Source organism: Otolemur garnettii, unplaced genomic scaffold, assembly GCF_000181295.1.
Source record: "Otolemur garnettii isolate 467f Iridium unplaced genomic scaffold, OtoGar3 scaffold00051, whole genome shotgun sequence".
Taxonomy (NCBI): Eukaryota; Metazoa; Chordata; class Mammalia; order Primates; family Galagidae; genus Otolemur; species Otolemur garnettii.
The window spans coordinates 9,313,938-9,337,981 of NW_003852446.1; the positions used below are offsets into that span (position 1 = coordinate 9,313,938).

At 40.9% G+C, this 24,044-nt stretch overlaps 2 protein-coding genes across 2 annotated transcripts in view; one reads left to right on the forward strand and one right to left on the reverse strand.

Annotated features, from left to right (window-relative positions):
* APOO (apolipoprotein O) overlaps nucleotides 1-5,659 on the reverse strand; it is a 69,324-nt gene extending 63,665 nt beyond the window's left edge. Inside the window, exon 1 of the mRNA XM_003791914.2 lies at nucleotides 5,487-5,659. Coding sequence (XP_003791962.1) covers nucleotides 5,487-5,495 — 9 coding nt within the window. The 5' untranslated portion in view covers nucleotides 5,496-5,659. The remainder of the gene's footprint in view (nucleotides 1-5,486) is intronic.
* A 3,317-nt stretch (nucleotides 5,660-8,976) lies between these two features.
* Nucleotides 8,977-24,044, forward strand: part of CUNHXorf58 (chromosome unknown CXorf58 homolog) — a 29,760-nt gene continuing 14,692 nt past the window's right edge. The window contains exons 1-5 of the mRNA XM_023514350.1: nucleotides 8,977-9,092; nucleotides 10,132-10,231; nucleotides 12,167-12,261; nucleotides 16,986-17,097; nucleotides 23,253-23,384. Coding sequence (XP_023370118.1) covers nucleotides 8,977-9,092; nucleotides 10,132-10,231; nucleotides 12,167-12,261; nucleotides 16,986-17,097; nucleotides 23,253-23,384 — 555 coding nt within the window. The remainder of the gene's footprint in view (nucleotides 9,093-10,131; nucleotides 10,232-12,166; nucleotides 12,262-16,985; nucleotides 17,098-23,252; nucleotides 23,385-24,044) is intronic.

Consider the following 24,044-nt stretch of genomic DNA (forward strand, 5'->3'; position numbering starts at 1 on the left):
TTTGGTTGCAGCCATCATTGTTGTTTGGCGGGTCCGAGCTGGATTCAAACATGCCACCTTAGGTGTATGTGGCTGGCACCTTAGCCACTTGAGCCACAGGTGCCGAGCTACAATGGACTCTTCATGTCTGTGCTGATAACCACACTGTGAGCTTCTGAAACAAAAGTTCCACAACCACCTGGAGGGCATTTTAAAAACTAAAGGTTCCCACACCCCACCTACAAAGTAAATCGGAATCATGGGCAGGGTACTGGCAACACTTATCTCCTAGAATAATTCTGATGTGTGGCCAGATTTGGGAACTGATAAGAAGTGGGTCTTTTCATTTGTTCGTGCCAAAGGCCAGCACAACGTCCAGCTCATAGTTGGACAGTGATAAAATTGTGTAACAAAGGAAATCTAGCTATGTGAATCTGGGGACTGGGTATATGTATTTGATATTTAAAACTTCCTCCAGCAGCTCAAGGAAAAACTGCTTCTTATAATGGAAGGCAAACACTGGCCTGCTTTTCAAATGTGTTTTTTAATCCAACAGTGCCCTCTACTGACCTAAGGGTGAACAGCTAAATCAAAACAGTGCTTACTGTTTAAATATTTTAATTAAATGCACATAACTAGACAGACAAGGTGTTCTTTTCCCACCCCCTATACTATCAACTCCTTTTCCCTAGGGTCCTTATTTGCCCAAGCTGTTAATTCCCAAACCCAGATCAATCCTACCATTTCCTCAGTCCCCACTGGCACTCTCAGCAGAGCCCTCAATACATCTGGCTTATCTTTTTTGTTCCTTAAGTGCCTCTTCTAAATCCTGCCAGAATCATAGAACCATCTACTTCAAAAACAAATGAAACCATTCATTTACTGATTTACCTCAAATCTTGCTATTCAAATCAGCAGCATTTATAGCACCCAGAAACTCCCTAAAAAATGGAGAATCTAAGGCCCCATCGCAGAACTACTGAACTGGAATCCGCATTTTAACAAGAGTGACTTATACATTAAAATTTGACAATCACTGGTTGTCAACTACTGGACCTGACACTGCCATTTTATGATAAAAATTGTATTCATTTTTTTGTTTTTTTGAGACAGTCTCACTTTGTCGCCCTTAGTAGAGTGCTGTAGCATCACAGCTCACAGCAACCTCTAACTCCACGGCTTAAGCGATTCACTTACCTCGACCTCCAGAGTAGCTGGGACCACAGGCACCCGCCACAACACCTGGGTACTTTTTTTTCTTTTTTTGCAGTTGTCATTGTTGTTTTAGCAGGCCTGGGCCGGGTTCGCACCTGCCTACCTCAGTGTATTTGGCTGGTGCCCTTACCCACTGAGCTACAGGCGCCGCCTGTGATAAAAATTTTATAATACTCTTTTGCTATCCTGAAATAAAATTATCACTCACCTATACACGTAAGTCCAAACAAAAGGTATCAGGAAGGGAGGAGCCTGTGGCTCAAAGGAGTAGGGCACCAGCCCCATATACCAGAGGTGGTGGATTCAAACCCAGCCCCAGCCAAAAAAAAAAGTATCAGGATAATGATTTGATGGAGAAATAAAGGTGAACAAAAGGGAAAGATTTATACGCATTATATTTCAGTATATAAACATTCAATACAACTAAACTAAGACATAATGAAAACCTACCCTAAGGGAGTGGCACCATCCAGTAGAGAACTCCTGCTCTACAATCCCTTGCACCTTTCTTTTCTTTCTGTCTCATAAGTGGGAATATGCCTCCTTTTTTTTTTAAAGCTGATTCTTTCTTGTAAAAGTTCCCTCTCTACATTCCTCCCTAGACCATTAATACTCAATCTTGAATAATTTAACGACCCCAAAATAACTCTACAGTCTTGACCAAACATTTCCTTCTTAACCATATTCTCTCCTCTTGACAGTGAAACTATCAACCATGATTGTGTCCATTCACCTTATCCCTCGTTCACCAACTCATGTCAATCTAGTTTTCACTTCCATCAGTAAACTTTCATGTATAAGGATCACTAAAGCTTTCCAAAGTTCCCAAATCAATGAATACTCCTCCAAACTCATCTTTTACCTCTATAATGGATAGAGTTCATTGCACATACAGTCTCCATTTCCCCTCTTCTCTAAGAACCCCAAGTGTTTATGAATTCCTCTCCCCTATGATTAAGGTAAAGTGACTCATCCTGGGTTGATTCTATTTACTCTAAAAACCAATCAGACCATGGCATTCCTCTGACAACTGCTGGCAGGTCAGGGCAGACACCTGACCCAATTGGTCCAATCAGACTGAAGGGCATAATCCAAGTGTGGGAGTTTAGTCCTCTCTCCTCCTCTGGCTCTACTGAATGACAAAAAGTGTGTATGTTACCAGCAGTCACACTGTAACTGTAAGGGAAACCAACCTCACTGTGGAATGCCAAGGAGAGACCAGTCCTTGACAATGTTGACTCAGTCCCACTGAATCAATAAGGCTGGGGTCCACCCTTCCTCTGGACTTTGTAAGATAATTACCCTTACTATTTAAGCAATTGGGTTTTCCCAGCTAAAAGCATCTTAACATACACAGCCTGTTCTCCTTGAAATTTTCCTCCCATGACTTTCTAAACATCACTCTTTTCTGCTCCTACTTCTACTTCTCAAAATTCTGGCCTCCCCCTTACATTTTGATGTCCTCCAAGGTTTTTGTGGTGATCTTTTCTACCCAAAGTACATGTTCACCTGGAATGATTTCAGCTCACTCTGGTTCTTGACACATCAAAACTGAGCTACCGGCACTTCCCCCAATAGAATGCCGACATTCCCCAGGTTACTCACCTGAACTCCTACTTGTCTTTCAAAACTAAATTTAAGGCTTGGCGCCTATAGCTCAACCGGCTAAGGCGCCAGCCACGTACACCTAAGGTGGCGGGTTCGAATCCCCAGCCTGGACCCGCCAAACAACAATGACGGCTGCAACCAAAAAATAGCCGGGTGTTGTGGCGGGCGCCTGTGGTCCCAGCTACTTGGGAGGCGGAGGCAGGAGACTCGCTTGAGCCCAGGAGTTGGAGGTTGCTGTGAGCTGTAATGCCACGGCACTCTGCCCAGGGGGACAGCTTGAGGCTCTGTCTCAAAAAAAAAAAAAAACTAAATTTAAGTGTCCCCTCTGATAAGCCTTCCCTAAGGTCCCCAGGGGTTCCTTGCTATTTTTGCCATGGACCTTTTTGGCAGTACATGAGCCCCCCTTCTCAAAATAATGCTTCTGGTTGCATACAATATCAATGATATCAAAATAATTAAATTTTAAGACTCAAATTTCTGGTCTGGTAATGTGCTTCTTTATTAGCCCATTAAGTAAAAAGATCTAGCAATGGGTCTTGTAACTATCACAATTTTGAAGTAGTGATGAGCATAAATGATATTTTGAGATCTGCAACTGTATGTGACATGAAAATATGTGACTTGCATTGGTACTGTGGCTTCTATTGGTGACAGGCACTGCTAATACAGTGTCCAAAAAGTTCATGTGCAATTTATGCTATTTTAAATTGCATACAAACTCTGTAATACCACTGTGGTCTGCTGCCATAGGAGCTTGTTAAATTAAAGGCTCCCAATGAACCTCACCTCCTCATATCCATGCCCTTGTGTAGCCCCACCCACACATCAACCCTGAACTCGGCTCCATGACTTGTTTTGACATCAGCAAATGTGATACAAGTGTTCGAGCAGTGGGACTTACTCTCTTAGAACCCAGTAACCATGTGAAGAAGCCCAAGATAGGCACACGGAGGGTCTCCAAGCACCCCAGACATGGCCATGAGGCCACCTTTCAAACCATCAGCTGAATTCAGCCACTGGGGGATGCCAGAATTGCCCAGCCCATTTACAGACTGCAAAAACTGAAACATCATTATAGCTTTAAGGCATTGGTTTGCAGTGGTTTATTACCCAACAATAGATAACTGAAAGTTACCCATGTTTATAACTGAAGAAAATGATCAATTTCAGTTAGATACTGGTGAAAATAAAGGCTTACTTTTTCCCATCAGAGTTCAGGGATCCCCTGAGTTCTATCTACAGACTCATTGAGGGGCTGAGGGCCCCAGGTTAAGAACACATGGGTTGGGTAGCGCCTGTGGCTCAAAGGAGTAGGGTGCCGGCCCCATATAAGCCCCGGCCAAAAACTGCAAAAAAAAAAAAAACACACCACATGGTTTGGGCCAGGCATGGTAGCTCACGTCTATAATCCCAGCACTCTGTGCTTGAGCTCACGAGTTTGAGACCAGCATAAGCTAGAGCAAGACTTGTCCGTAAAAACAGCTGGGCGTTGTGGCGGGCGCCTGTAGTCCCAGCTACCTGGGATGCTGAGTCTCTCGAGCCCAAGAGTTTGAGGTTGCTGTGAGCTATGACATCATAGCACTCTATCCAGGGTGACAACTCAAAATAACATAAAGGTTACTCATGAGACCTGTCTTTCTAACTGTGTGCTACCTGAAAACAGAATAAAAGCAAATACTTGGCCTTTTCCAGCCACTTTACACATACCAACTTACTTACTCCTTCTAACAACCCTGTGAGATAGATGCTGTTATCCCAATTTCGCCAACAGGAGAACAGGCACAGAGATGTTATGTGACTTGTCCAAGGTCATACAGCTAGAAAGGGTAAAGCCAGGACTGGAAGGCAGACTCTATATTCTGATTTTATAGCCTTTACTAATGTGCCCCAAGCACACAGCAGGAACTTAATAAAACTTCGAAATGAGAGTACAATTTTGAGATTTCATTAGAACTATTTTGTGGGAACTATGCTTCTTGAAGAATCAATTTTGAAGATTAATTTCTGCCGCTCTGTGATTTCTTACGACAAAAAAAGAACTTACTTTTTAAAAAGCGAATGATGGTTTTAAGCTAAATGAAGGAAATGAAGTCTTCACTGTAAAAGCTGTTTTCTTAAAAAGGATATCAGTTCATAAAGTGGAAAGGGGGTAGACCGTCCATATTAAGTTATGTTCCCAGGGAATTGGAGCAAAGGCCCAGCTTCCCTTCTCACTAGTCACCCCACGCTAGACCCCCTACACCCTACGAGAGCTTCTCCGAGGATAACCCTCCCCCACCCACATACCAAGTTCTGAAACCTGACCCTGCCAGGCAACCAAAGCCAAGAACCCCGCAGTGCCCTGAACTGGCCTAACACGACCCACGACCCCAGTAGGGCACCAGCCGGGGGAACGGGTACTTTGGAGGAAGGCACTTAAACTTTCCATAGTGTTTTATTCAAGAAAGCAGGACCCAAAGAGTGGCCCCCACCCACCCTGGGGTCTCACGCCTTCTCCGGGCAGCCGCTTGACCCAAGCAGACCAGTGAATGAACCGCAGAGTCGGAACGCAGCCGGCTCGGCGGCGGGAAAAGCCTCAGGGCCAACGGGGCCTGGCCCGCGGAAAAGTCCCACGCGAGCGCAGGAAAGGCTCTGGGAGGCCGGGAGAAGGCGGTGACAGTTGTGACCCGGCTCCACGCTCTCACCTTGAACATGTCGCTGGCAGCGGTGGCTCCGGCAGGGTCACCCCGACCTCGGCCACGCCCACCACAGAAAGGCGGCTACGGCGGCCCGGAAGGGTCCAATTCCTCCGACTGCAAGCCGCCGCGGTGCGGAAGACGATGGTACTGCTTACTGAAATGCAGCGAAGACTTAGTTCTACAGCTGAGCGGGAGACAGCGGTACTGCTTACTCAAATGCAGCGAAGGCTTAGCTCTACAGCCCTCAGCTGGAAGCGGCTTCGCCCCAGATACATCGCGTTGCGCCCCGCCCAGAGCTGCAGTAGAAACAAGCCCCGCCCTCTGGGTGCCTCTGCCCCTTCGCCGGCGGTTGCTAGGCGACAGGAAAGCGACCGTTCAGTCAGGGTTGTGCGTGAGGGCCGAGAGGAGGAGGGAGACGCACGACTGCGCTCTGCGCTGGGAACCGTTTTCGCAGCTACTATAGGGCGCCTAGCTGCGTGGGCTGGGAGCCCTGTCCCCTGAGTCGACCGGCAGGGGGCGCTCGGCCGACCTCGGACGGCTTAGACAGCCTCGCAGCCGGAAAGCGCCGATTGGAGGTCTGGATTTACCTCACAAAGAAAAAAAAAAAGAGGTTTTTAGATAATTTTGGGGGCCGGACGTTTCTCAGGTTTTAGATTTAAATTAATTTGCCATGTCTTTTAGTCGTAAAATGCTCTAGTTTTCTTTTTTCTCTTCAAGACACTTAAGCGTGAGCCCCTCAATGGGAGTCAAATGTCCCTTAATATTTGTAGAAGTAATAATGGCAATAATAGTCTTATTAACAAGAATAGCAAGCGCTGCTATGGCTATGAGGATGTGTGCAGGTCTGATCTAAACTTCTTATACATATTCATCTCATCTTTTCAACAAGCCGAGTAGGTGAATACAATTATTATTCCCAATCTATAGATGAAGAAACGGAGGTAAAGAGAGGTGATGTATGCGAGGTCACACACATAGAAAGTGGGAAGCCAGGATCGGTGGGGGGGGGTCTGCCTTTGAAGCCTACGTTCTAGCCTAAACAGTTGTTGCCCTGTCTCATAATGAGGATGTATTCATATTTCTTCATTTCTGTCCTAACCTGGCAGTGTAAGCCCCATCCAGAAACGCATCTGAAAAATTTGGGGACTTTTTCTTTATTTTTTAGAGACAGCGTCTCAAGCCGTCGCCCTGGGTAGAGTGCCATGACGTCACAGCAACCTCCAACTCTTGGGCTTAAGCGATTCTCTTGCCTCCGCCTCCCGAGTAGCGGGGACTACAGGCGCACGCCACAATGCCTGGCTGGTTTTTGGTTGCAGTTGTCATTGTCGTTTACCAGGCTCAGGCCAGGTTCCAACCTGGCTGCCTCGGTGTGTGTGGCCGGCGCCCTAACCACTGAGTACGGGCGTTAAGTCTAATTTTTTTTTTTTTTTTGAGACACTGTCTCACTTTGTCGCCATCGGTAGAATGCCGTGACATCACAGCTCACAGCAACCTCAAACTCTTGGGCTTAAGTGATTCTCTTGCCTCAGCCTACCGAGTAGCTGGGACTACAGGCGCCTGCCACAACGCCTGGCTATTTTTTGGTTGTAGTTGTCATTGTTGAGCAGGCCCTGGCCGGGTTTGAACCCACCAGCCCCTGTGTATGTGGCTGGCGCCCTAACCACTGAACTACAGGTGCCAGGCCAGGATTTGGGGATTTAAACAGTGATGTGTCATTGCCCTCCAGCCAAAGACCACTAAGAACACACCTAAAATTGAAGAAGTTATGTTTCTTACTGCTGCAAAGAAAATACACATTTGGGAAACCAGTGGGGCATGTCAGTAAGAAGAGTCTTAGGTTTATGATAGGATTTGGGCTTTGGTTGGGTGATTTGGGGGTGAGTTCAAGGAAGCAGGGCTTTTCTCTACACTGGGTATTCTTAAGAAGTACAAGGCCCAGCCATGAGTGTCAAGCCAGCTCCCAGATGTTAAGTGCTGCTTATCTCTTTCTCAAGAGAATTGTATATTCCAAGCCATTCCCATCCCCATCCCTAAGGAGAAATACTGAATAGACTCTGAAGGCTCCGCATTAGTAATATAACATCACATGAATACAAAAATGTGAAGCATAGCGATGAATTAGGGCAGGAGTTCTTAATTCGGGGGTAATGTGAACTTGGATGAGGAAAGAAAAACAACTTCATTTTCATTAACCTCTAATGCTGAACTTTACCATTTCTTTCTATTGCAATGTACTCAACAAGCCACGGTAATAGTAGCAATACTTGTGATTTTGTCATTTATAGAAAGCACAAATATTTTCATGTTACATCATGGTCATGGCAGATATCTCAAAATAACATTCATACTTATTACTACTTCAAAAGTACAATAGTTATTAAATCTCTTACTTGATGCATAAAGAAGACATGTTTATGATAATTTTGTTTTTAAAAATATTTTTATGATTTCAATATAATTGGAGTCCTTTGTAATCCTTTGTATTTTATGTCATGCATTTTAAAGACATAATTCTTAGAAGGGATACATTCATAGGGGTCCATGGCACTAACAGAAAAGATAAAGAGCCTCTGGTTTGGCTCGGCGCCTGTGGCTCAAGTGGCTAAGGCGCCAGCCACATACACCTAAGGTAGCGGGTTCGAATCCAGCCCAGGCCCACCAAAACAACAATGATGGCTACAACCAAAAAATAGCCTGACATTGTGGAGAGCGCCTGTGGTCCCAGCTACTTGGGAGGCTGAGGTAGGAGACTCGCTTGAGCCCAGGAGTTGGGGGTTGCTGTGAGCTGTGATGCCACAGCACTCTACCCAGGGGGATAGCTTGAGGCTCTGTCTCAAAACAAACAAACAAAAAAGCCTCTGGTTTAGCAGAAAAGACTAAGCAGTGACCAAGAATTTAGGGGCTACATCTAGATTGGAGTAATGCTTCAAAGAATGGAAAGTTAGAGGCAGAACCAGATAATTTGGTGCACATCTTCTCATTTTATCAGGGAGGGAACTGAACCGCTTGAGAAGTTATAACTTGCCCAAAGTATAACTGCTATTTGATGATCAAACCAGAAGAAAAAGTTTTCAAACAAGCATATACAAACTCTCTACTCTGGTAGGCACTGGGGATTCCATAGTTATCCCAATGCTGTCTGCCTAACAAGCTTGTTGGGGTGATAGTTGGGGACTCATAAGATTGACTTATTGCTCTAAAACGTTAACTCCAGCGGGAGTGTGAAGGCTAAATAGGAGGAAGAGACTGGAAACAGACCAGTTAGAAAGCTGTGGATAGATCCCCTTGTCTTTCCCATATAACACGTAACAATTTTATTACACAAAATATGTAAACTGTGAGTAACGTTAAGAGATCCACAATAGCTTCCTTTTTAAAGGGCTCAGAATTAGTGCAATCATATGGCTTTTGAGTCTAGTCAAAACAGTGTAACAATATAAATTATGACCTTAAAGGTTTAATTTATGTACTTTCAGATTATTTCATTGTAAAGAAAATGAATCATTTCGTAAACAGACCCAGTACTGCTGTTGGAAAATTAGGTAATGAACTCTTCGGAAAAGAACACAAAGTATATTTGGCAAAGGATGCAAAGGCAAAGCTAACACAACGGTAAGTATCCATCTTTTGCCTTGTGTCATTTTCCACAACTAGACAATTTCCAAATGTTATGCCCAGATAACTTCAAGCATTTCTTTTTTTATAAATTAGAGGTTATTTTGCATCTTAAAATTACTTTTAAATTGAATAATAATTATTATATAATTGTAGTATTTTCTAATTTACAAAGCATCTTAGTGCACATCACTTTGAACCTGATGTGGCTTTATGAAAGTTTTATTATTACATTTTATAAATGAAGAAGCAGCATCTGGGAGAAGATAAGAGGTTTGCAGAAGGTTAAACTGCTGATAAATTGCATCAGCTAGGATTCAAAGGTTTGTTTGCATACTTCAGGCCTTTTCCTACCTATATCTTGTAGTCTGCATTTTGCCAGCCAACAATGACATTGTGCAGAAGTAGTTCTCTTTGAACATAGCTCTGTGAGGGGTAATGATGGGTTGGGAGGGTATTGGAGAGAAAGACCACTGCAGTGCTGGAACATGATCAGAAGTATAGTAGAATAATTCTCTGACCTGACTGGGATGAACCTGGTTCAAGCAAAGATCAGAGAAGTTTCTTTTCCTAAGGCATACATATCTGCCCCCAGAAGAGAACTGGGCCTCCTGTAACTTCAACTATTGCACATTCCATTTTCATAACTAGTTGGACATTGTTTTTAAGAACTAACTGTAACTAAATCATTTTAGGTCATGGATGTTTTTAGAAAGTGAGTTTGTTTCTTCTTACTATTTATAACATATATGCCTCTTAATGGTAAATGTATAATGTATATGCCTCTTGATGATAAAATTTTAGCCAAGTTTTTTTTAATCTCAAGGGAAATATTCTCAAGTATTTCATATCCTCATTCTGACTAGAGCCTGCTGGTGACCAGTTCCAATTACCACATTCAAATGTTCCTCATTAGGTCAGTCTTAGAGTGGGGGATGGGAAGGTACAGGAGGAGGAAGTATAAATTAAGAGTTCTCCAAGATTTTAGGGAAATAAAAACTATTTCATAAATATTAATCTTTTCTTTTCCTCTCAGACGGAGAAGAGACATTTCAGCTAGAACAATACAGAGAGCTTGGTTAGCTCACACAAACAGAGCACTATTTAAACTCCTAAAACACACAGTTTGTGCAGCGGTATGTATTTTGCTTTTATTTTTTTCTGACAAATTTAATTACTTATCAAGCTAAAAGATCCTTTAATTAAACACAGAATAGATAACCTTCTTCATAGCTTCCATTTAGATCTAGTAATACTGCATGACATTCTGGAATTACTTTTGTTATCTCTAAGTAGATATTTCTGAATTTATTTTTAATGTGGATGACTGGGGGTTTTTTACCCCCTACCTTCTGCCCAGCAGTTTTACTTCTAGGAATGCATTCTACAATATATGTACAGTTTCATGGCATGTTTCTAACAGCAAAGAAAGCAATTTGTATAATATCTGTTGATAGGATCCTGGTTAAGTAAGTGTTGCTGCTCTTATAAAGTGTTAAACTTTGCAGTATTAACATGATTTTGCAATAGAGAAATAACCAAGATAACTCATTCGTGAAGAAAACAAGCACAGGAAAGTATGAAGAATATGATTTGATTTGAATAAAAATAAACTAGAAAAAGATACACATCTTCCCTATCTCAAAACACAACTCTGGCAACCCTAGCAGAGTATTTAGCCTTCCTTGGTATAGTGCCGAATATTCTCCTAATAAAACAACTTATAATCCTAGTAGTCTATTATTAGTAATAGTCACATTAAAGGAATTTTTTTAGTAGCCCCCCAGAAATCATGAAGTCTGAGCAGTGTGTACACTTCTTCAACATCTGAGACACAGACCCATTTCTGATGTAGGTAAAAGCAGGTAAACTGTTGGCATTTCAGGTTTATTCTCCATTGTCTTTGAATGTGGAACGTGTATTTAATTATTGTAATACTGGTTTCTTTGCTTTAGACTCTTAGTAACAGAACAGATAACAATATATTATCATAATACTTCAAGTTAATACCTTAGGTTAATAATGATTTATCCCTTTATAAGTCTTTTAGTGTACATTTTTATGTGATTATCATAAGCATAAAGGTTGGGTGGAATTGTTTTGGGGAAAGAGTTGGGGCTTTAGAATTACACAGAACTAAATTTGAATCCTAGATTCCTCATTTACTACCTGTATACCTTTGTATAAGCTACAAAACCTCCTTGAGCCTTAGCCTTCTCATTTGTGAAGTGGGAATGATAATATTCCAATAATATTGCTATTTATAAGGATGACATGACCTCAAAAAAATTAAAAAAAAAAAAAACTAGCTGAGTATGGTGGCATGTGCCTATAGTCGCAGCACCTTGGGAGGCTGTGGTGGGAGGACTGCTTGTGAGCCCAGGAGTTCAAAAACCAGCCTGGGCAATATAGTCTCAAAAAGAAATAGGATTGGGCAGTGCCTGTGGCTCAAAGGAGTAGAGCACCAGCCCCATATGCCGGAGGTGGTGGGTTCAAACCCAGCCCTGACCAAAAACTGAAAAAAAAAAGAAATAGGATTAAGTGAGGTTATGTGAAGTTATATATATAAGGCACCAAATATAACCTATGGTACATAAAAGGTGCTTAGAAGCTAGTAACTTATTACTATTATCATCCTCCTGTTACAGTGATTCATTAAGCAGCAATATACTTTTTAGCATCTGCTGTGTTCCAGGTACTATACTAGATGCTACAAATATCGTAGTAAAGAAGAAAGACACTGCCCTTACCTTCATGAAGCTTACATGCTAGTAGGAGACACAGGCAAGTTTATAAGTAATTATAATATATTGGGAAAAGTGTCATAGGGAAAGAACAGTGCCTGCAATCTCAAGAAGGGACAGATACCCAAACTTAGAGGCCAAAAAAATTAAGTAACTGACTCAAGGCTACACAGATCATACGTGGAGCAGCCAAGACAAGAACCCACCTCTGTAGAACTCCCAAGTCCAGTGTACTATTCACTTTACCATGCTGCCTCTGTTATAGTCAGTAAATTATGTCTGGCAGGGTACCACTTTTCATTTTTACAGCATTGTCATCTATTTCAGGAATACTATGTGACTTATGAAATACTGAAGAAAGTAAGCCCCGTAGAGGCTAACCTTCTTAAAGATCCTAGCATGAAGTATAAAGTCAGGTTCAGGTAATGTATCTATCCTGATTTACTCCCAAGAAGTACTTAGAAATATATATTTTTTAATCTTCAAAACTTCTCAAGATGTAATTACAAAGTACTAGTAAATGTATTTCTTTATTTATATTTCTTATGTGAAGAGACTAAGGCAGGGGTGGGGAACCTTTTCATGTTGGAAGCCATATTTTGTTTAAGACTGCAAGAGTTAAAGTTTAACTAAACAGGTAAGCTTTCTTTCCAGTGAAAAATGTGGCAATTCACATTTGAACACGTGGTATAACATAAACAAACCCTTACTCTATTGGGCACAGATACACTCAACATACTACATTAAGTATAATTTCCATTTTGTTGTTTTCCAAAGGATAGTGTTTCTTTCTTTTTTTTTTATTTTTAGAGACAGAGTCTTACTTTATCGCACTTGGCAGAGTGCTGTGGCATCACAGCTCACAGCAACCTCCAACTCCTGGGCTTAAGTGATTCTCCTGCCTCAGCCTCCTGAGTAGCTGGGACTATAGGCACCCGCAACAACACCTGGCTACTTTTTGTTGCAGTTTAGCTGGGGCTGGGTTTGAACCCACCACCTTCAGAATATGAGGCCGGTGCCCTACTCACTGAGCCACAGGTGCCGCCCAAAGGACAGTTTTTCTTCAGTCCTCAAGGACTCAATTGCTTTACATGGGCTTTGGTGGAAGTCACGAGGTAGCACCCTCAGGTCTAAGTTGGGGTGAGGGCCAGGTGCTGTGGTTCATGCCTCTAATCCTAGCACTCTGGGAGCCCGAGGCAGGTGGATTGCTTGAGCTCAGGAGTTGGAGACCAGGCTGAGCAAGAGCAAGACCCTGTCTCTACTAAAACAAAAAAACTAGCTGGGCCTTGTGGTGGGCACCTGTAATCCCAGCTGTTGAGGAGGCTGAGGCAAGATGATCTCTTGAGATCAAGAGATTGAGGTTGCTGTGAGCTATGATGCCATAGCACCCTATCCAAGGCAATAAAGTGAGACTGTGTCAAAAAATAATAAATTATAGAGTGGCGCCTGTGGTTCAGTTCCTGACTACCTTGCTGTGAATGGCACAAATGACACAGTTATGTAGCTTCACACACAGCTTGGAAAGCACATAGGCATCAAAGATACTCACTTTAGAAATGTCCCTGATAGTGGTGGCTTCCACCATGTTCCAAATGATGAACTTCTTCATAGCTTTGTCTTTAGGCACACATTGGGCACAGTTCTACGCAAATAGGATGCATGTGGCCATGGTCCTTTTTGGTACAACTATTGTTCCTTCTTTTCTTTGTCATCTTGGAATTGAGGACACACGAAAAATGGAAGGCTGCATTAATTTAGGTATAATCAAAAAGGCCATATTCAAGAAACTTCAATTAGATATACTTAAAAATGTACATTATTGGCGCCGCCTATGGCTCAAGCGGCTAAGGCACCAGCCACATACACCTAAGGTGGTGGGTTCGAATCCAGTCCGGACCCGCCAAACAACAATAATGGCTGCAACCAAAAAATAGCCGGGCGTTGTGGCAGGTGCCTGTGGTCCCAGCTACTTGGGAGGCTGAAGCAGGAGACTGGCTTGAGCCCAGGAGTTGGAGGTTGCTGTGAGCAGTGAAGCCATAGCACTCTACCCAGGGGGACAGCTTGAAGCTCTGTCTCAAAAAAATTTAAAAAAAATGTACATTATTTTATAAAAATCTGACTACTTAGTAATTTCAAAAATGAAAACTATTTGCTAATTTTAAAGTTAACCTTTTAATGACTTTGTTGTATCTGCTTTTTGTTGGAAATCATGTGAATATTTGGTTGCAGCATGGAGGTCCACAGTTTCAATTGATCTAGATGGGCATCAGTCACTTGTGATATTAAGGGCATTTTGATTTTGGCTTAAGTAGGAGAATGTAGATTTGCAGCAATAGGTGTTGGAAAAGCAAGAAAGCATTTTTTGGGCATGTTGCTGAAGGCATGGGTATTCTATTGCATTTTTCCATATTTCAATTAGATCTTTCTTAGCATCAAATAATGATTTTAAAATGTCATTTACTGAGAGCTGAATCAATTCCATCTGTAATTCTGCAGGTGCCTTGGTGATATCAACTAACTGAGGCTGCAATGTTAATTTGAGTGTGATGTCATGATTCTCAAAGTCAGTGAATTTTTCATTGTATTTTCCAATAGGTCTATAATAACTGCATATTCTTCATATGATTTACATGTATCATCCTGTTCATCAGTGACCTTTGCTAACTGGGAAAAATGTCCATCTGAAATTTCTTTTTAAAGAAGAAGTATTTGGGGGAAAAAAAGCTTTTTTCAAAATGCCTAGATTCTTTTTTTTGAGATAAGAGTCTCATGATGTCGCCCTCGGTAGAGTGCTGTGGTGTCACAGCTCACAGCAACCTCAAAGTCTTGGGCCTAAGCGATTCTCTTGTCTCGGCCTCCCAAGTACCTGGGACTGCAGGCCCAGCTATTTTTGGTTGCAGTTGTCATTGTTTTTAGCAGGCCTGGGCGAGGCTCGAACCCAATAGTCTCAGTGTCTGTGGCTGGCACCCTACTAACTGAGCTATAGGCGCCAAGCCTGATTGGATTCTTCTTTATTTTTTTCTTTTTTTTACAGTTTTAACCGGGGCTGGGCTTGAACCTGCCACCCCTGGTATATGGGGCCAGCTCCCTACTCCTTGAGCCACAGGCACCACCCCGCTTGGATTCTTCTTTTTGCCACATGTCATATATAGACTTGCAAAGAAATATTTGTTTTGATTTAATATGATATCCCACAGAAATACTGCATTTCTATAGAAATTTTCTTTCAATAATTCACACTGCTGATTCTGTTCTTCATAAAATTTAACTATCTGTTCTCACAGAGATAAAATTTTGGCTAACACTTGTCCCTGCTATAGCCAATACACTTTAGTGATATGGCAAATTCACATTGAATACCTCATTGTTCAACTTTAAAATGTTATAATACCAAACTGACTGATGATGCCATGTTGCATTTGTACAAATATAGTTAATAATACTTATAACTTGTTGCAAAGTATCACTTAAAATTATAGCTTTAGCATAGAGATTTTGCTGATGTAAGATAACAGTGAGAAGAAATGAGAGCATCTGGTTCTGTTAATACTTTTTTTAAATCTGTGCAATAAACCCTCATGTTTCCCTGTCATGGAAGCTACACCGTCTGTACATACATTCACTAAATTTACCAAGTTCAGTCCAACCTCACAAAATTTATCTTGAATGTTATTGATATCCATTCCCTCTGTTATTTTCTCAAGAGTGTCCAAAGTGAGTGACTCCTTTTAGCAAAGAAAATCTTCTGTGACCCAAATGAAGTATAAAACCCTTGCCAAGTCAGTAGTATCAGTTGATTCATCCAAAATGATTAAATAATATATATTTTCCTTTTGATGTATTGTATGAAATGGTTCTGTTAAGTTGAAGGCTAATTTGTGCTGCTGATCAGTTATGGTTCTCCTTGAAAGAGACAGTTATTTGTACTTTGAAATGTTATCAGGGGATTAGCATTCTACAGCTTCAACAATGCATTCTTCCACAATTTCTATATCACTGAATGGCTTCCCTTTTCCCCCAAGTATATAAGCTACTTTATAAGTTGCTTCAGTGGCATTATTTCCAGGTTTTATTGCTGTTTAAAAGAATTGTCTTTTCTTTCTTTCTTTTTTTTTTTTTGCTTTGCTTTTCACCTTTTCTTTTATGCAATACGATCTTTCACACTTCTTTAATTTAAAATATTTGTGGTCTTTATGAGTGTTATAATGCTGATGACCATTGAATTTCTTTAATGTTGATATTGCAGTATCAGAAAGCAAGCAAATCATCTTATCTTTAGCAGGAACAAGATAATGTTGCAATTCCCAATCCTCATTTAAAAATCTGTTTTCTCCTTAAGCATTCTCTTGGTCTTCTTTGACATGATGGGCTGTTAAGAAGACAGAATTAAAAAATACTGTCAAGCTGTGCAGTATTCACAGAATTCACAAATTCTACTTCATATAGAAATACAGTGCACCATTCTCAAAAGCTGGTAACACTTGACACCATCCAGCCTTGTGCTGTAGTGGTGCCAGTCAGGTGGGGGAAGTTAGAACTAAATCATAAGTATATCAGCCATCATTTTAGGCCTTTGGTTTACTAATGTTCTAATTGTGCCCGTCAATCTAAGAGGATTGTTTTATTGAAACTTATTTATTAGTATTTCAAATATGTTCATTTAAGACATAGAATAAAAATACAAAAGAGAAACAAAAAATGTGTTAGTATAAATAAAATAATTTGTTCTATAAAATTTGAATTCAATCAAAAGGCCACACTTAAAGACCTAGAAGGCCACATGTGATCTTAAGGCTGTAAATTCCCCACCCCTGGGCTAAGGCATGGCTCTTTGACTAAAAGTTGCCGTGAGAGTAGCTCTCATCTCTCATTCTGTGTCCAGTCCAGTCTGGCACAGGTATGAGAATAGTTGTGAGCACAGCAAAATGTCAGTCTTTCATCCTCTGCAGTCCATTTAAGTATTAGTTCTTTATATGATCTGATATAGCCTTTATGTAATCCATTTAAGTATTAACTCTTTATATGATCTGGTATAGCCTTTACCCTTGTATGTAAAAAACTGTCTGAACTATCTTAAATACAGGGGGAGAAGTAACTGAGCCCAAAACCTGATGCCAAATGAGTAATTTTTTTATTTTTATTTCAGATTTAGTGGTGAAACATTTCCACCTTTCATTGTGTTTAAAATTTTTCTTCATACCGAAGGCCATGGTTACAAGTATTTTAGTGGGAAAAAATCATTAAAGTCATCAAATAAGGTAATGTTTCATAATGTTCATTTTAGTTAATTTAGCTTCTTAAATTATCTGTAGTATCTGAATTGCATTTAAATTATGCAAACTAGGGCTCAGCACCTAGGGCTCAGCACCTGTGGCTCAGCACCTGTTGCTCAGCAGTTAAGGTGCCCGCCATGTACACCGGAGCTGACAGGCTCGATTCCAGCTTGGGCCTACCAAACAACAAGGGCAGCTACAACCAAAAAATAGCCAGATATTGTGGCAGGCACCTGTAGTCCCAGCTACTTGGAAGGCTGAGGCAAGAGAATCTCTTAAACCCAAGTTTGAGGTTGCTGTGAGCTGTGACACCATGGCACTCTATCCAGGGCAACAGCTTGAGACTCTGTCTCAAAAAAAAAAAAACAAGTATGCAAACCAAATTATTTTGCCATTAAACAGCCCAGCAGATAGTAATGTTTTTTTAAGCACTGTATTTCAAAGTAAACACACACACACACACATTTGGAATAAATTACTTGTCCAAAGCTCTAGAAAACATCCATCCTTTTTCTTTGTATTAAAATTTTCATCTGTTAATAATGGACTAAAGTGGCCTGTCAAGGCTTTTAAATTATGCAGAATGTTTGATACAATTTTATTTGTTTTAATGGAATTTTATTGTTTCTTTGATTCTGGTAGCACATTTAGTAAAAATGTGCTAGACTATGCTATTGAAGATGAACTTTTAAAATATTTATTCTTTTTTCATGAGTTCTCATCACACTTTTAAGTTTCATGAATATTCACCACAATTCTGTCTACAGCATAGGAATCACCTGGGGACCTTGTTAAAATGCTGCAGCTGTTGCTGGTCCATAGCCCATACTTTTAATAGCAGGGACATTCTTATATTTAGCCTTTTATACACCATATATCAAAGGTTATTTTCCTGAAACCCAGCAACATCCCATTTATGTTACACAGAAAGTATGGCCCACTTTAAATTATGAGTTCTAGCATGTTTGCAAGAGGAAAGGACACACAGCTTGGCAGTTTCTGGTCAGATCCAGTATGTGCAGCATTGACGCTGAAGAGTATTAGGAAAGGAAAGGAGGCTGGGCGCAACACTTTACACCTGTAATCCTAGCATTTTGGCAGGCCAAGGCAAGAGGATTCCTTGAGCCCAGGAGTTTAAGACCAACCTAAGCAACATATAGAGACCCTATCTCTATAAAAATTTTTAAAAATAAACTGGGTGTAGTGGTACATGTCCATAGTCCCAGCTATGTGGGAGGCTGGGACAGGAGGATCACCTGAGCCCAAGAGTTTGAGGCTACAGTGAGCTAGGCTGACGGCACAGCACTCTAGTCTGGACAACAGAGTGAGACCCTGTTTTTATTTTTATTTTATTAAATCATAGCTGTGTACATTAATGAAGTCATGGGGTACAATGTGCTGGTTTTATATACAATTTGACATATTTTCATCAAACTGGTTAACATACCCTTCATGGCATTTTCTTAGTTATTGTGTTAAGACATTTATATTCTACATTTAGTAAGTGTCACCTGTTTTAGAAAAGGCAGGGCGAGTGCAGTAGCTCATGCTTGTAATTCTAGCACTCTGGGAGGCCAAGGTGAGAGGATCACTTGAGCTCAGGAGTTGGAGACCAGCCTGAGCATAAGTGAGAGGCTGTCTCTACTGAAAATAGAAAAATTAGCCAGATGTGGTGGTATGTGGCTGTAGTCCCCGTTACTTGAGAGGCTGAGGCAGGAGAATCACTTGAGCCCAGGAGTTTGCGGTTGCTGTGAGCTAGGCTGATGGCACAGCACTCTAGCCTAGGCAACAGAGTGAGACTTTGTCTCAAAAAAAGAAAAAAAGAGGAAAAGGAACCATTTTCTTTGTGTTCTCAGGCAAAATTGGAGAAAACTTAACTTTCAGTAATGTATCAAATGAACTACATGCTTTCATTACTGAAAATGGTGTTTAAAAACATGAATATTTATATAGATTGACGTCAAATGTGAAAATATATGTTTATCCAACATTTGAAGGATAAATTCATGCCACATATATCTACAGAATAAGCTTATAGTTATCCCTATAAAATATCATCAGTTGTTTCTTTTCTGAGATTATACAGTGGGGTTTTTCTAGGAAGTGAAATTCTCCTAGGTCTGTTCCTATGCTGTTCCCAGCCTTGCAAAAGTGAGAACCTTAGAGGCAGTGACTGGAAAATCACTGTGTATACATTAAAAATCATTGTAATGCTATATGATAAGTTACATCTTTGTTTAAATTATCTCAGAGATATAAAAAGAAAATATGCCTTTATGACCTTCTCTTCTGTGCTACAACTTTCACTCTCCCAGAGTAATCACTGTTACTGGTTTGCTGAGTATCCTTCATTTTTCCCCATTAAAACATATACACAAAGAGATTGTTTAATTTTTTTATTATAAAAATGTGACATACTATTCATTCAGCTTAAATTTTTCACTAAACATTATAATGAGTTTTAAATGATCAGAACATACCCAACTTGAAGAAAACAGTTTTAAGATTCCTTTTCTCCTTTATTTCAGCTTCAAAACAAATTCTGGTTACACTTAGATTCGTAGTGATAGAAAACTTATAAAAGTGGATTTTTTATCATTCTAAGCATACTCAACTCCTTTGCTCTTTGTGTCTTTAGCAAACTGATCCAACTTTTTTAAGTTTACTTACTTCATTTTTTTCTTTTTGAGACAGAGTCTCAACTCTTTTGCCCAGGCTAGAGTATCGTGGCATCAGCCTAGCTCACAGCAACCTCAGATTCCTGGATTCAAATGATCCTCCTGCCTCAGCCTCTGATTAGCTGGGACTACTGGTGCCTACCACAATACCCAGCTAATTTTTCTATTTTTAGTGGAAATGAGGTTTATACTCTTGTTCAGGCAGGTCTCAAACTCCTGAGCTCAAGGGATCTGCCTGCCTTGGCCTCCCAGAGTGCTAGGATTACTGGCATGAGCCACTGCGTTGGTCAGTTTACTTACTTTTTTCTTAATATGAAAGAAATGAGTCAGTTTTAGTCCACTGAGATGTTTACTCTAAGTTTACTTCTAAAGGAGGGGGAATTTTACAGACTTTTTGTTTAGTTCCATCTTCCCTCCATCTTATTTCCATGTCTGCTTTCATTTCCTGATTTTCCAACTGCATTTCTCTTATATTCACAAAAATCATAAAGCAAAAACAAGTGACAGGATATGTAATAGCCTAAACAACTTCAGAGAAGAACAAAGTTAGAGGATTTACACTACTCGATTTCAAGACTTATAGACCAGGCGTGGTGGCTCACACCTGTATTACTAGTACTTTGGGAGACTGAGATGGGAGGATCACTTGAGCCTAGGAGTTTGAGGTTGCAGTGAGCTGTGATGACACCACTGCACTCTAGCCTAGACAACAGAGCAAGATCCTGTCTCAAAAAAAAAAAAAATCTCCATAATCCTAACAGTGTGGTAATGGCATAAACATATTCAGGCGTCCTCAAACTATGGCCCGCAGGCCACATGCAGCCCACCTAGGACATTTATCTGGCCCACCAGGTGTTTTTGCCACCACTACCTGTCCTGCTTAGCAGCTGACTCGTCCCGAGGCCCGCAGTCCGGCCCTCTAATGGTCTGAGGGACAGTGAACTGGCCCCCTGTTTAAAAAGTTTGAGGACCCCTGCATTGAGGCTTAGTGTTGTATTTACGTGTGTTAAGTACAAAGAACAGATTCTGCCTGGGCATGGTGGTTCACACCTGTAATCTCAGCACTTTGGGTGGCCAAGATAGGAGATTGCTTGAAGCTAAGAAAAAGTTTGAGATCAGCCTGGATAGCAGAACAAGACCCTGTCTCTAAAACAAAAATGAGCCTGGCATGGTGGTACACACTGTAGTCTTAGCTACTTGAGAAGCTGAGGCAGGAGGATTTCTTGAGGCCAGGAATTCAAGGTTTCAGTGAGCTATGATTGTACCACTGCACTCAGCCTGAGTTAAAGAATGAGACCCTGTCTGTAGATAGACAGAGAGATAGATAGATAGTTTTAATCCTGTCTCAGACACTCTTTTGTATTTTTTGAATCTCCCTCTGTTACCCAGGCTAGATTGCAGCAGTGTCATCATAGCTCACTGCACCCTCAAACTCCTGGGCTCAAGCAATCTTCTTGCCTTAGCGTTCTGAATATCTGGGACTACAGGCACCCAACACCACACCCAGGCTAGTTTTTCTGTTTTTAGTAAAGACAGTGTCTCACTCTTGCTCAAGCTGGTCTGAAACTCCTGAGCTTCTGATCCTCCCACCATAGCCTCCCAGAGTGCCAGGATTACAGGCATGAGCCACCGCACCCAGCCTCAACCACTCTTTTTACGTCCTTATGTCAGCATTATAACACAGAGTTCCCATAATGTCATAAATATCCCATTCTGAGATACAAAGGAAAAGAAAAACTGATCGAGAATCAAAAGATATTTAGGGTGGCACTTGTGGCTCAGTGAGTAGGGCACCGGCCCTATATACCAAGGGTGGCAGGTTCAAACCCAGCCCCAGCCAAACTGCAACAAAAAAAATAACCAGGCATTGTGGCAGGCGCCTGTAGTCCCAGCTACTCAGGAGACTGAGGCAAGAGAATCTCCTAAGCCCAAGAGCTGGAGGTTCCTGTGAGCAGTGATGCCACAGAACTCTACCAAGGGTGACAAAGTGAGGCTCTGTCTCTAAAAATAATAATAATAATAATAATATTTAAATTTTCTTTTACGCTAGCCTCCACGTAAGCATACTCTTTGTGGCCAGAAGCACAGATCCATTATATAAATATGTGTTACAAGAATCAGCACATACTTAGAGAGGTGCAGAGTACTTAAGTCTCTACTCACAGTCTATGTGTAGCTCTTAGCACAGGATAGGCATATGTGGAAGGGCAGATGCAAATTGGGCCAGATAGGATCTAAGCCTCCAGATTTTCTGTGATTCCTCTATGTAGGAACTCTCTGGTGCTTTTTGAGTAAAAAAAAAAAAAAAAAAAAAAATGTTGAAGGGCGGCACCTCTGGCTCAGTGAGTAGGGCGCTGGCCCCATATAGGGAGGATGGTGGGTTCAAACCTGGCCCCGGCAGAACTGCAACAAAAAAAATAGCCGGGCATTGTGGCAGGCGCCTATAGTCCCAGCTACTCGGGAGTCTGAGGCAAGAGAATCTCCTAAGCCTAAGAGTTGGAGGTTGCTGTAAGCTGTGACACCCTGGCACTCTACCAAGGGCGACAAAATGAGACTCCATCTCTTAAAAATATAAATAAAATAAATAAATAAAATAAAATAAAATAAAGTTGAAATTTACGAGAGGACAAAAAAACCTTTATTTGCTACTCTTTGGCTGCTGAGAGTGAAGTTTGAAGGGAAGGGAGGCCTAAGCAATCTGAAACGTACCAATGGGGATGATATATTTAAGAGAGGTGGACCCAGTGACACCTTCCACTGTAGTTCCTAGGGCAGCCAGCCCATTTAATCACCAGATAAGTTTTCTCTGCACTGACAGCACAAATAATGCTACAGTTTTTTTTTTAAAGAAAAAGAATGTTTTTTAAGGGAAAAAATTCAGTTGTTTTAAAACTATGGTTCTCTGAGAATTGTGGGCTCAGCTACTCTTCTAGCTACATTTTAAAACTATCTAGATATGGCTATGGAAACAAATCTTAAGTGGCTTAAAAATCCCTATATAATTTTCTTTTTATAAATGCAGCCTTGCTAGTGGAATCTTCTAGCAAGTTGCTAGTAGAAAGGAGCAATATATCGGCAGTGCCCGTAGCTCATTGGGTGGGGCATCGGCCACATGCACCGAGGCTGGTGGGTTCGAACCCAGCCTGGGCCAGCTGAAATCGACAATGACAACTGCAACAAAAGAATAGCTGGGTGTTGTGGTGGGTGCCAGTAGTCCCAGCTACTGGGGAGGCTCAGGCAGGAGAATCACCTAAGCCCAAGAGTTTGAGGTTGCTGTGAGCTGTGATGCCACAGCACTCTACCCAGGGCACCATAGTGAGACTCTGCCTCAAAAAAAAAAAAAAAAGAAAGAAACAATATTTGATGTATTTATTGGAAAAAATATGTAAAGTGTGCTGGTAATTAAAGCTAAAGCTATTATGCTAGTATTTTTAAATTTCCTGTTTCCCATTCTCTTTGTAGGCAGGGGTTGATGCTTACAAAACAATGGGAATAAAGAAATTTTATCATCAAGTTATAGAAGATGAATGTATTTTCCAGAAGTTCGGAATAACTGAAGAAATAGATATTGTCACCATGCAAGATTTTATGCAAGTAAGGAATTTAGATTTAGATGATGAAAAACAAACAAACCAAGCCTTCTGGCCCTATCCTCCAAGAAGAGAGTCATACATTTTTTAATTGTGGTAAAATACACACTACATAAAATTTACCATTTTAACCCTTTTAAAGTACACAATCCAGTGTCATTGAGTACATTCATAGTGTTGTGCAATAATCACCACCATCTAGTTCCAGAAGTTTTTTGTTACCCTAAAAGGAAATCCTTCATCCAGTGAGCAGTCAGTCCTGATTCCTCCATCCACCCATGCTCTGTGAACCACAAGTCTGCTTTTTGTCTCTGTGGATTTGCCTGATCTAGATATTTCATATAAATGAAATGATGTAATATGTGGCTTTTTTTGGGTTTGGGGGATAAAAGCTAAGGAATATGGTGTTTCTTTTTTGGATGATAGAAATGTTCTGAAATAATTATGGGTAATAGTAATGGTTATATAATATTGCAAATATATTAAAAACCACTGAATTGTACACTTTAAAATGGCTAAAATGGCAAATTTTATATTATATTATGTTAATTTTATTTTAATTAAAAAATCAAAACATCAAAATAAAATTACAGTGGTGCGGCTCAGCACCTATAGCTCAACCGGCTAAGGCGCCAGCCACGTACACCTAAGGTGGTGGGTTCGA